Below are 11,911 nucleotides of genomic sequence, written 5' to 3' on the forward strand. Positions count from 1 at the left end.
CCCAAGGCCTGCTGCTGTCAGTGATGGCCCCACCCCAAAATGTGGTCCTTCCACTGGGTGGTCTTTGCTCCCAGGCAGGGGTGGGGCTGGGCAGGCTGGCACCTCTGGGGGTGCTAGGGTCTGGATGAGGGTGGAGTCCACCCCAGGGACCATCCGAGCACTTTGGGCTCCCCCGCCAGGGACGAACGGTGCCCAGGAGCCTCCCTGCACGCCCGGGGCGAGCACCCTCTCAGCCCCCAAGGTGTGGCTGATGGTGCCCCCGCCACCTCAGCCTGGAGCAAACACAGGACATGTCTGCAAGGCTCTGGAGGGCCCATGCTGGCCCCTGCCTGGAGGCCAGCGATAATGGGGCTACCGCCCACCAAAGAGCTTTCCGAAGGGCAAGTCCTGTCTGGCCACCCCGGTGCCCAGTGGGTGAGGCAGGGGCGGGGCCTGCAGCCACTACATAAGGCGTCCGGGGCCGGCCACTCGGGCTGCACACAGGTGCAGGGAGCCTGCCCGGTGTCCGCGACGGGAGGGGCCGGGTCCAGCGGTGACCTCTCCTCACGCATCATGCTGGGGCCTCGGCTCCTGCTGCTCCTGTCCTGCGGGGGAGCCCTGCTCGGCGCCGGTGAGTGGGGGCCCGCAGGCCGCGCCACAGGGGCGGACAGACGCCCGCTGCCCCGGTGTCAGGCTGGCCGCAAGGACGTCGCTGGAGCGGAGGCCCCTCCCTGCTCTGTAGCTGCCCCCCACTCGCCAAGACCCGGGCCTCTGCCAGAGAGCAGGCTGCCACTCACCCCTGCCCTGGGCACAGTGGCCAAGAAAGGACGCTGGGCTGCGGCAGGGCAGGGGTCCCTCGGGGACACACAGTCTCTTCAACAGGCGTGCGTGCAGCGAGATGCGGGCGTGCTGGGCAGGACGGTGCTGCCCGGGGCTCCTCTCTCCACACTGGGCCCCAGGACCTGAGAGCGCTGTAGGGTGTAGGGAGCAGGGCAGCGGCCTCACGGGTGCTGGAGCCAAAGGGCCCAGCTGGAGACCCCAGCTCCACTGGGTCCTATGAACAGACGAGCCACAAAGTGGGCTCTAGGCCTCAGTTTCGCTGCCCGTAAAAGTGGAGGAAACATGCCCCCCCTCGTGGGGCTACCGTAAGGATTAAGGAAGCGGGGCCGGAAGGGGGCACATGTCAGGGCCCAGGGCCGCCACCACCACCGTTGCAGAGGCTCAGACAGGGCCGCCGCTTCCTCCCGCCCCATCTTCCCAGCCAGGCCCAAGGAGCAGGGGTCCCTTTCCCCCTCCCCTCACCCCCACCTCCGGTTGCTGGTAACCACCCCAGACCCCCCCGATGCCACAGGCTGAGCACAGCCTTCACTCCTGCCCCCAAGCCTGGAAAGGCGCCAGCCCCAAGGGGTCCCATGGTGGCCCAGAGACTGCGGGCACCAAGCCCTCTGGGCCTCTCTCTGCCCGAGCCCAGCATGACTGGTTTCTTCTCTCTCCTTAATCCTTGGTCGGCTGCTCCCTCCTCGGCGGGCCCTCGGCCGGGGACCCTGAGTGTAGATACTGGGCGTGGGCCATGAACTCCTGAGCCCCGTGGGTCTCCCCTCGGCCCGCCCCGCCCCTTCCCTCCCATGAAGCCTGTCCCTCACCCTCGTGGCTCTGAGCACTCAGGACCCCTGGCCAGCCAAGGCCACTTGCCCGGGCATGTCCCCTCTGAGACCTGGACCCAGAACCAGGACGAGAAGGGGGGCACCCGGGAGCCAGCCGGGGTGGGGTGCAGGCCTGCAGGTGTGACGAGTGGATGTCGAGCCATGGGGGTCCAGCTGTGAGTGCCACAGACCCCATCCATCACGTTTCGGCAAACGCCCTTTGAGCACCAACTCGCGTGAGGGTGCTGAAAGGCGGGCCCTGCCCTCCTGGACCAGAGACTCAAAGAGCACAAGGTCAGACGCAGGGGCCTTGGGGGTGCTGGGGACTTGGGGCAGGTACAGGAAGAAGGCTCCTGAGGCAGGCCGGGGTGGAGACGGAACGGGCAGGGGCGCGCAGGGTCTCCCAGCTTGTAGAAGGGACAGCACGTGCTCTGGCGGCGCTGTGACCTGCGGGGCTGAGAACGGTTGGGAGGGCAGAGCTGCCCGCCCTGGACCCCGTGGGTCCAGGGCAGGGGCCATGCCTGTCCTGGGATTCTGAGCGGGAAGTGCAGAGGGCCCCCTGGCCTGCCTCCTGAGTGTGCCTCAAGGGAGCCTCCGCTGCCAGTGGTGGGGGCCGTGGCTGACACAGAGCCAGAGGGCTTCAGTGAGGCTGGTGGGGGTGGGGGGGACAAGGAGCTGGTGGAGTAGCCACTGCAAGGGGGGGGGGGGGGACCAGGGAGTGACCCACTGTGGGGGGTGGGGCAGAGGATACAGCCGGACCTGTCCTGGGGGCGGTGGTGAACTGAGAGGAGGGGCAGAGATGGGGACCCGTGTGGGGGACACCGTGGAGGGAAGAGGCCCAGGAGACCAAGTGTCACTAGCCCATTGGAACTAGAGCAACACAGCCTCTATGCCACCTGCCCCATCTGGGGACCCCCTCAGCCACCGGGCAGTTGTCCCCATCCCCCGGCATCGCCCCGAGACCCAGAAACACGGCGGAGCCAGAGGCAGAGGGAGCACGGGGAGGGGGCAGGATCAGGAACCCCAACAAGCTGCACAGGCTGCTGAAGCAGGTGGGAGCCTCGGCAGAACTGAGGGCCCGAGTGGGTCTGGGGGACGGAGGCACTGGGAGCACGGCAGGGGGGGGAGAGCCGAGGAGGCCACGGCCCACAGGTGAGGCCCCCGACTCCAGCTGCGCTTGGAGTCGCCAGCGGGGTCAGCGACTCCTGCCCCTGGCGGTCACATGACCGTCTTCACCGGGCGTTTCTCTAGTTACGGTCACCACGATCCCAAGACTAAGAGGTTGACAGGGAGAGAGGAAGTAGGAACGCAGCCACTTTGGGCGGCTGGTAGACAGGGTAGCCCCCCGGGGACTCTGGACCTCACCCCTGGGAGCACGGTGGGTGGGGTGCAGCCAGACGGAAGGACAGCCCGGACAGCCGCCCACCGACTCCAGGCCGGCTCGCCTCCGAGGCCTAGCCCTGTGCTGTCAGGGGGCCGCTCCCTCCCCAGGTCGCCTCGCGACCTCCTGCTCAGCGACCACAAGGCCCCTCCCGCCCGGGGTCCACAGGGGAGCCAGGCAGCCTGTCTGTCCTGTGTGGGGGGCTCTCGCTGTTCCACCTGGGGGGCACCTGCAGCGTGAGTGCTGGGAGCCCGGCAGGCAGACCGCAGGTGCGGCGGGGCACAGGGACCCCTCGCCCCACTCCGCCCACAGGACCGGCACGGGGCCGCACACCTCTCGTTCCCCCAGGGGCCTCTCCGTCCTCCCAGCACCCCCGACTGCCATCTCCTGGCCCTCAGGCCCCGCTCCTTGCCTTTCCACACATGCACGTGCACTGGCCTGCCCGCGCAGGGACCCCGTGCACGTGTGACACACGTGGCTGAGCCAGCCGGGCTGCTCAGAGGGCGTGAGGAGGAGAGCCGGAGCCAGCAGGCTCTGAGCTCCCGCCACACGGCTCCTGGCCGAGCCGCACACCCGGGGCGGTGCTGACCGCGGCCTCTGCCCACACAGGCCTAGACGACACCTCCTTTGTGCACCCGGGCCTCCAGAGGCTGCAGGACTCCCCAAAGACAGGTGAGGGCCACAGCCAGCCTCCCGTCCCGTCCTGCAGAGCTGTCCGGAGCACCGAGGCCGCAGGGCAGCCGTGGTCTGGGGTTTCCCTGAGGGGAACCCAGCTCCGCAAAGTCTCAGCCGGCCCCTCGCCTGGAGGGAAACGGGCCCACGCAGCCGGAGGGGGCAGGTGCCCGCGTGGGTGCCGAGCTGCGGCTCTGTGCCCGGCAGACCCCGGGGCTGATGCCTCAGTTCCTGTAAGGCTTGGGAGGCAGACCCAGCCCACAGCTGGCTTGGGACTGCGGGGCGGGCAGGGCCTCTTTCCCGCCCACACCAGGAGGGCCTGGAACTTAGCCGGGGGCCCCATCAGCCAGGTGGACACAGGGCCCCAAGACGCTGTCCGCTGCCCGCACAGGCTCAGACAAGGGCTGGTGCTCCACATGGGGGGCCGGACACTTCTCCACTTTCGACGGCCACGTGTATGACTTCCCGGGAACCTGCAACTACATCTTCTCTGCCACCTGCAAAGACGCGTCGCCCACCTTCAGCGTCCAGCTACGGCGGGAGCCCAGCGGGAGCATCTCCCGGATCATTGTGGAGCTGGGGGCCTCTGTGGTCACCGTGCGGAAGGCAGTCATCTCCGTCAAGGATGTGGGGTAGGCCACGTGGCTGGGGTGGGAGGCTGGGCGGGCAAGGGGGCTGTCCCTGACCACTCTCGTCCCACAGGGTCGTCAGCCTGCCCTACACCAGTAACGGGCTCCGGATAACACCCTTCGGCCAGAGCGTGCAGCTGGTGACCAAGCAGCTAGAGCTGGAGCTGGTGGTCACGTGGGGCCCAGGCACCCACCTCATGGTGAGGACGGCGGCCGGGGTGGGGGGTGGGGGCCGGGGGCCGGTCCTCCCAGGGCGGGGCGCTGACCGGGAGCCCGGGCGGGCCCGGGCTCACCCCACCCGTGCGGCGAGGGTCCCGGGGCCCCCCTGACGGCGGTGCCCGCCCGCCCACCCGCCACCGCAGGTGCTCGTAGAGAAGCGGCACAGGGGCAGGCTGTGCGGTCTCTGTGGAGACTTCAACGGCGAGCGGACGGACGAGTTTCTGAGTGAGGAAGGTAGGTGGGGGCCGGGGCCCAGACCCCCCGAGGCCCGGCCCCATGGTGCTGACCCTGCTCCGCCCCCCACCCCTAGGCAAACCCCTGGAACCCCGCATGTATGCCGCCCTCCAGACGCTGGATGACCCCAACGAGATCTGCACCTACGAGGCCGTCCCCAGCCCCTGGGTCCCACAGGCAGAGCACGTACGTGAGGTGACGGGGACCCCCAGGGGCCGCGGTAGCCCTTCAGCCACGGTCGGGGCCGGCCGGTGGAGTGTGAGGGGCTCTCCGAGGCCAACGACACCCCTAGCCTTCTAAGGCTGGTGTGGGATCGGCCTTGACCCCCAAAACCCCGAATGGCCCTCTGCCCAGGCCCAGACCTGCAGCCAGCTGCTGACCCTGGTGTCCCCCGAGTGCAACGTGCCCAAAGAGACATTCGTGCTGAGCTGCCAGGTGGACATGGCCGCGTGCGTCCCGCCAGGCCGGCGGGACTGTAGCTGTGCGACGCTGTCTGAGTACTCACGCCAGTGCAGCATGGCTGGCCAGGCCGTCAGCAACTGGCGGGGCCCCGGCCTCTGCTGTGAGTCCCGGGGAAAGGCCCCCCCGTGCGCCGCCCCCCCCCCCCCCATGTCTGTGAGACGAAGGAGAGCGGGCGGAGGAGGGCTGGGCTAAGCCCTGGGCGGGGCAGGGCAGGAGGGGCGGGCTCTCACGGAGGCCGCGCGTGCCTGCAGCCTTGGGCCAGTGCGAGGCCAACCAGGTGTACCGGGAGTGCGGCGAGGCCTGCGTCAGGACCTGCTCCAACCCCCAGCACGCCTGCTCCAGCTTCTGCACCTTCGGCTGCTTCTGCCCAGGAGGTGAGGGCAGGGGGGAGGTCGCTGGGGGCGGGGGCGGGGGGGGGGGTCCAAGAGAGCGCCAGAACACACGGCACCGGATCCGACCAGGAGCAGCACCTGGGTCTGGGCACCCTGGCTCGAGGGGAGGGTGGCTGCAAGTGCAAGCGGGGGACGGGGTCAGGGAACAGAGGGACGGGAGCCGGGGAGGACTGCCCGGCGAGGGCGTGGGAGGGCATCCAGCCCCGGGCCTAGGAAAGCCCTCTCCTGCAGATACGGTTCTCGATGACATCTCCAAAAACCACACCTGCGTGCCGGTCACCCAGTGCCCCTGTGTGCTCAGCGGGGTGGTCTACGCCCCTGGGGAGGTCATGACATCCGCCTGCCAGACCTGGTAAGTGCCGGACGGCTTGCCAGGGCACACGGGCAAGACGGAGCCGTGGGGGGCGGGACACAGGGTTTATATAAGGGGCAACCTCAGCCCCGGAGGCAGCCAGCTCTGCCAGCCTGGAGCGGCCGGGGGTGCCGGCTGGGTCACCCCCTCCCGGTCTGCAGCCAGTGTACCATGGGCCAGTGGAAGTGCACAGAGCAGCCCTGCCCCCGACGCTGCTCCCTGGAAGGCGGCTCCTTTGTCACCACGTTCGATGCCAGGCCTTACCGCTTCCACGGCACCTGCACCTACATCCTCCTGCAGGTAGGACACGCCACAGCGGGGGTGGGAGGGTCACACCGAGCACCCCCGGGCCATCTGTGCTGAGCCACATCCCCCTCCTAGAGCCCGCAGCTCCCCGACGGGGGGTCCCTCATGGCCTTGTACGACAAGTCCGGGCGTTCTCACTCGGAGACCGCCCTAGCTGCTGTCATCTACAAGTCCAGCCAGGTAAGGCCACCCTGTCACGCGGCTGCTGTACTCACCCCGGGTTCCCAAGCATCTGCATCCCTGCTACGTCCCAGCTCCTGCTTCATCCGGCCTGGCAGGAGGGAAGGCCACCCCCCGCTCCTGGCACCCCCATGACTCAGGCCACCCTCCCTCCAGGACAAAATCGTGATTTCTCAGGACGAGGTCCTCACCAACAAAGGAAATACCAAGTGGCTCCCGTACAAGGCTCGTACGTCTTTAGCCCCTGCCCAGCACCTAGGGCCGCACTGGGAGACAGGCCCAAAGTGGGCTGCTTCCTGAGCCCCCTGTCCCCCCAGGCAACATCACAGTCTTCAGGCAGACGTCCACCCACCTCCAGATGGCCACCACCTTCGGGCTGGAGCTCGTGATCCAGCTAAAGCCCGTGTTCCAGGCGTACGTCACCGTCGGGCCCCAGTTCAGAGGCCAGACCACAGGTGAGCCCCTCCCTGGCCTGCCCGGCTTGGCCAGAGCAGGGAAAGGGCCCAAGAGAGTCTTGCTCGTTCAGCGCTCACGGCCCCAGGCTGGCCCTCCCAGGTGGCAGCCAGTGACAGCCTCATGCCCAGGGCATGGTGATGGGAGGAGACGGGCTTTGAAGTTTGGGGCAGGGCAGGGGAGCAGGCTGGCTCCCCGCCTCACAGCCCGGCCGGTGCAGGGCTCTGTGGCACCTTCAACGGGGACACGACCGACGACTTCATGGCCAGCACGGGCATCGTTGAGGGCACTGCCTCGCTCTTTGTGGATTCCTGGCGGACCGGGAACTGCCCAGCCTCGCTTGAGCGTGAGACTGACCCCTGCTCCATGAGCCAGCTCAACAGTAAGTGCCAGGCCCCGGGGGAGATCCGCGGGTGGGCACGAGGCCCAGGCTGGGTAAGCCCAAGACCCATGCCGCCCCTGTCCCCCCAGAGGTGTGTGCAGAGACCCGCTGCTCAGTGCTGGTGAGGGAGGGCACGGTGTTCGAGAAGTGCCATGCCACGGTGAACCCCAGGCCCTTCTACAAGGTGGGCAGGGCCTGCGGGCCAGTGGGGGGCCCAGGGGGTGGGCCCTGGGGGTCGGGGGTCTCCCGGCTACCATGCCCTGTCCACCCGCAGAGGTGCGTGTACCAGGCCTGCAACTACGAGGAGACCCTCCTCCACATCTGCGCCGCCCTGAGTGACTATGCCCGAGCGTGTGCCACACGGGGCGTCCTGCTACGGGGCTGGAGAAGCGGCGTGGACAACTGCAGTGCGTGTGGCGGGCGCAGGCAGGGGTGGGAGGGGCCCAGGGCATGCGGGGAGGGGGGAGGGGGGGCATGGGTCACAACGGGGTCCCGCCCAGTTCCACCCAGCCACCCCCCCGAGGGCCTGACCCCAGCGCCCCCACAGCCACCCCCTGCACGGGCAACCAGACATTCGGCTACGACAGCCGGGCCTGCGGCCGCACGTGCCTCTCACTGTCCGACCGCGCTGCCGAGTGCCACCCGAGTGCCGTGCCCATGGACGGCTGTAATTGCCCCGAGGGCACCTACCTCGACCACGAGGCCCGGTGCGTGCGCAAGGCCCAGTGCCCCTGCCTCCTGGACGGCTCCAAGTTCATCCGAGCGGACCAGTCTGCCATGGTCAACGGCGTCATCTGGTGAGCAAGGGGTCCCCAGGGGAGCCGGCCCACCCTAGCCCGCGGCCCCCAGCCAGGGCCAGCGCACTCACACAGCCCCCCTCTCGCAGCTACTGCATCAACGGGAGGCTGAGCTGCCCAGGGCGGCCGCAGATGCTCCTGGGTACGTAGCTGTGCAGAGGCCGGTGGGACTGGACAGCCACGTGCCGTGGCCCCTCTAAGCCGGCCTCACCTCTGCTCCACCACCCCCCAACTTCCCTGCAGCCACCTGCTCGGCCCCCAAGACCTTCCAGTCCTGCAACCAGTCTTCGGAGAACACATTTGGGGCAGCCTGTGCCCCCACGTGCCAGATGCTGGCCAGTGGCATCCCCTGCGTAAGGCTTGGGGCAGAGGGACAAGGGAGGTCCCCCGAGGGTAGACCCCCCTGGACAGCCTGTGGCGGACGCCACCCAGGGCCTCTCCCTGGACCACGAGAGGATTTTCGCAAAATCCCCAGGGAAGGCAGGGTCACGCTGTCCCTCTGTCCCCGCCAGCCCGTGACGAGGGTGGCTGGTGCCCAAAGGGGGCTGAGAGGGTCATGAGTGGCCCTGGTGGCCAGGCCTCCCACCACTCAGGGAGGGGATGTCACCGCTCAGCAGTGACACAGAAGCACCAGGACCTTGCTAAGAGAAGGGCGTGGAGCAGGTGTGGCCACGGGGGACAGACTGGGAGGAATACCGGGGGTCTCAGGAGGGCCCAGGGCCCTCTGGCAGCAGCAGGCAAGGCCGTCCTCCTCCCAGGGACCGCTGGCCCTCTCCGTACAGGTGCCCACCAAGTGCGAGCCTGGCTGCGTCTGTGCCGAGGGCCTCTACGAGAACACCAGGGGGCAGTGTGTACCCCCTGAGGAGTGTCCATGCGAGTTTGCTGGGGTCTCCTACCCCCGGGGCGCCCAACTCCACACTGACTGTAAGACGTGGTAAGCCACAACCTGACCCCGGAGGTGCCGGTGGCCCGGAGGTGTCCCCGGGGTCTCCCACCAACCCCACCAAGGTCGGGGCCCAGCGGGAACGCACGTAGGGCCTGGGACCCCCTGGAACGCCACATCGCCAGCTTCTCTCCCCAGCACCTGCTCGGGGGGGAGGTGGACGTGCTGGCAGAGCGCCCGGTGCTCGTCTACCTGCACCTTGTACGGGGAGGGCCACGTGGTCACCTTTGACGGGCAGCGCTTCACGTTCGATGGCAGCTGCAGCTACGTCCTGACCACGGTAAGGCCCCGCCCTGGGCCGTGGGCAGTGGGCGCCACGGGGGCCGCTGGGCAGGCTCCTCAGCACCCCCTCCCCACAGGACGGCTGCGGGGCCAACAGCTCCCGACCCACCTTCAAAGTCCTGACAGAGAACGTCGTGTGTGGGAAGTCAGGTGTCACCTGCTCCCGGGCCGTCAAGATCTTCCTGGGGGTGAGCAGGCCGGGTGGGGCCTCCTCACACTTCAGCCACCAGAACCCCAGGTCCTGGCCCGCTGGGCACCCCCAGACCCCTGCCGTCTGCGTGGTGGGCGGCAGGAGCCCCCGGAGCTACATAGCGGTGCTAAGGGGCGGGGGGGGGGGGGGGGGGGGGTGCTTTTCCCAGAAGCTCGATCCTCAGCCCCGGGTTCGGTTTCCACCACGCTCTGGAATGTTCTGCCCAAATTCCAGAGGGCAGGCCCCCAGCACAGAACTGGCCTCTGGCAGGCACTGGCCCAATGCGTGTCCACACTGCCTCAGAGAGCCCCGGGCAGGGGACGTGGAGCCCGGTGACATCTGGCGGCCGCCAAGCACTGGGGACAGGCCGCCTCATGACAGCCCCGCCCCACAGGACCTGACCATAGTGCTGGCGGACAGGACGTACACGGTCAGCGGGGGGGACCCTCACGTTCACTTCCGGGTGCAAACCGGCTCCCTGAACCTGGTGCTGGACGTCACCGTCGGTAGCAGGTACAACCTGACCCTCGTCTGGAACAAGCACATGACCGTCTACATCAAGATCACGCGTGCTGCCCAGGTACAGGCGCTGCCCCAAGGCCCGGGGCGGCCCGCGGGGCAGGGGCGGCGCCCGGCCTGACGCCAGACCCCCGCAGGACGCGCTGTGCGGCTTGTGCGGCAACTACAACGGGAACATGAAAGACGACTTTGAGACGCGCAGCAAGTACGTGGCGTCCGACGAGCTGGAATTCGTCAACTCGTGGAAAGACAGCCCCCTGTGCGGAGACGCCGGCCTCACGCTGGACCCCTGCAGCCTCAACGCCTTCCGCCACGCGTGGGCAGAGCGCACCTGCAACATCATCAACAGCCAGACCTTCGCTGCCTGCCACAGCCAGGTGGGCCCCCGCCCCCGGCGCCCCCCCCAGTGCGCTCCTCGGACCCCGGCCCAGGCGGGCGCGCCGGGCAGGCTCTGAGGGCCCCTTCCCACAGGTGTACCGCCTGCCCTACTATGAGGCCTGCGTGCGAGACACGTGTGGCTGCGACACCAGCGGGGACTGCGAGTGCCTGTGCGACGCGGTGGCCGCCTACGCCAAGGCCTGCCTGGACAAGGGCGTGTGTGTGGACTGGAGGACCCCCGACTTCTGCCGTGAGTGCCCTGCCCTGTCGGCAAGGCCGCCCGCGTGCAGTGCTCTCCCCGGGCGGGCGCGGGTACGGGCGGCCCCTCCCCCCGGACCCGCGTTCGGGCCCCCCCGACCGGGGCACCAAAGGCCTGACGGACGCCCCTTCCCCCAGCCGTCTACTGCGATTTCTACAACGGCCACACGTCGGGGGACAGTGCGCCCGCACAAAGCCAGGACACCAGCTGCACGTGGCACTACCAGCCGTGCCTCTGCCCCGGGAGCCCGCAGAGCGTCCCGGACGCCAACATCGAAGGTACGGGCCAAGAAAGAGGTCTGGGCAGAGGATGCGCCGGGAGGAGAACGGGGTGTCGGGGGCTGGGGACGCGGCCGGGGGGTGGGGGGGCCTGTGTCCAGGCTTCCGCGGTGACGCCGGGACAGGCTGGAGACACAGAGGGGCGGGGCCCTCCAGACCATCTTCTCTGCAACCCGCTCCCCAGGCTGCTACAACTGCTCCCGGCACGAGTACTTCGACCACAGCGAGGGGAGCTGCGTTCCCTGTGGTAAGCCCCATCGGCCACCCAAGGCCCCCTCCCAAGCCCCCCTCCCAAGCCCCCCCCCCACCCCGTGCCCCCCAGACCCCGCACATCCTTCTTGCGACCTCCCAGCTGAGGCTCCCGGAGACCCTGGCAGTCTGAGCCCGGTCAGTACAAACAGGAAAAGCATCAGCCTCCCTTCCTCCTCCCCAAACATCAACCCACCCGGTCCCCCAGACCCAACCCTGCCACCCTGCTGGGGGGTGTGGGCGTGGACCGGGAATCCGCTGGGAATTCAGCACCAGGTCGCCCAGACGACCGCCTCATCATGGGACGGGACGGAAAAAGGTGCAGACAGAGGCAGACGAAAAGCAGGGACCTGGGCACCTCTGTGGCGGCTTCGTCCCCCGGGGTCTGTAGCTGCACGAGGCGGGGGGCAGACCCTCTTCACCGTTCCTTTTCTTGCAGTGCCGCCACCCGCCACGCCCGGGCCCACCACAGGTGATCGCACACGCCCTAGGTGCCAAGGGGAAGGGCGCTCTCCCCCAGCTCCCCGCCAGCTCGGCGGGGCTGTGTCTGTCGGGTCGGGTGCCCAGACCCGTGGTAGACAATCCTGTCCCTGCATCCGCAGCCAGTGTGTGGGGGATGGGGCAGGGAGCTCGCCAGGACCGTCCCTGGGGCTGCTCTGCACAGGGGGACCAGTGAGGTCACAGGGGAAGGGACATTTAAGCCTCTGCCCCCTGGCCCACCGCAGCCTAAGC

General features: G+C 68.8%; 1 protein-coding gene across 1 annotated transcript in view; it reads left to right on the forward strand.

Annotated features, from left to right (window-relative positions):
• Window positions 1-345: 345 nt before the first annotated feature.
• LOC131486718 (mucin-19-like) overlaps window positions 346-11,911 on the forward strand; it is a 31,509-nt gene continuing 19,943 nt past the window's right edge. The window contains exons 1-28 of the mRNA XM_058686599.1: window positions 346-610; window positions 2,544-2,774; window positions 3,613-3,675; window positions 4,067-4,307; window positions 4,378-4,504; window positions 4,667-4,757; window positions 4,834-5,015; window positions 5,112-5,319; window positions 5,471-5,593; window positions 5,843-5,963; window positions 6,125-6,263; window positions 6,345-6,449; window positions 6,606-6,678; window positions 6,767-6,904; window positions 7,123-7,284; window positions 7,374-7,468; window positions 7,559-7,691; window positions 7,832-8,081; window positions 8,171-8,223; window positions 8,325-8,434; window positions 8,864-9,015; window positions 9,163-9,304; window positions 9,384-9,494; window positions 9,891-10,076; window positions 10,153-10,392; window positions 10,487-10,643; window positions 10,790-10,930; window positions 11,115-11,177. Coding sequence (XP_058542582.1) covers window positions 346-610; window positions 2,544-2,774; window positions 3,613-3,675; window positions 4,067-4,307; window positions 4,378-4,504; window positions 4,667-4,757; window positions 4,834-5,015; window positions 5,112-5,319; window positions 5,471-5,593; window positions 5,843-5,963; window positions 6,125-6,263; window positions 6,345-6,449; window positions 6,606-6,678; window positions 6,767-6,904; window positions 7,123-7,284; window positions 7,374-7,468; window positions 7,559-7,691; window positions 7,832-8,081; window positions 8,171-8,223; window positions 8,325-8,434; window positions 8,864-9,015; window positions 9,163-9,304; window positions 9,384-9,494; window positions 9,891-10,076; window positions 10,153-10,392; window positions 10,487-10,643; window positions 10,790-10,930; window positions 11,115-11,177 — 4,102 coding nt within the window. The remainder of the gene's footprint in view (window positions 611-2,543; window positions 2,775-3,612; window positions 3,676-4,066; window positions 4,308-4,377; window positions 4,505-4,666; window positions 4,758-4,833; window positions 5,016-5,111; window positions 5,320-5,470; window positions 5,594-5,842; window positions 5,964-6,124; window positions 6,264-6,344; window positions 6,450-6,605; window positions 6,679-6,766; window positions 6,905-7,122; window positions 7,285-7,373; window positions 7,469-7,558; window positions 7,692-7,831; window positions 8,082-8,170; window positions 8,224-8,324; window positions 8,435-8,863; window positions 9,016-9,162; window positions 9,305-9,383; window positions 9,495-9,890; window positions 10,077-10,152; window positions 10,393-10,486; window positions 10,644-10,789; window positions 10,931-11,114; window positions 11,178-11,911) is intronic.

This window comes from Neofelis nebulosa, chromosome 10 (genome assembly GCF_028018385.1).
Source record: "Neofelis nebulosa isolate mNeoNeb1 chromosome 10, mNeoNeb1.pri, whole genome shotgun sequence".
NCBI lineage: Eukaryota > Metazoa > Chordata > Mammalia > Carnivora > Felidae > Neofelis > Neofelis nebulosa.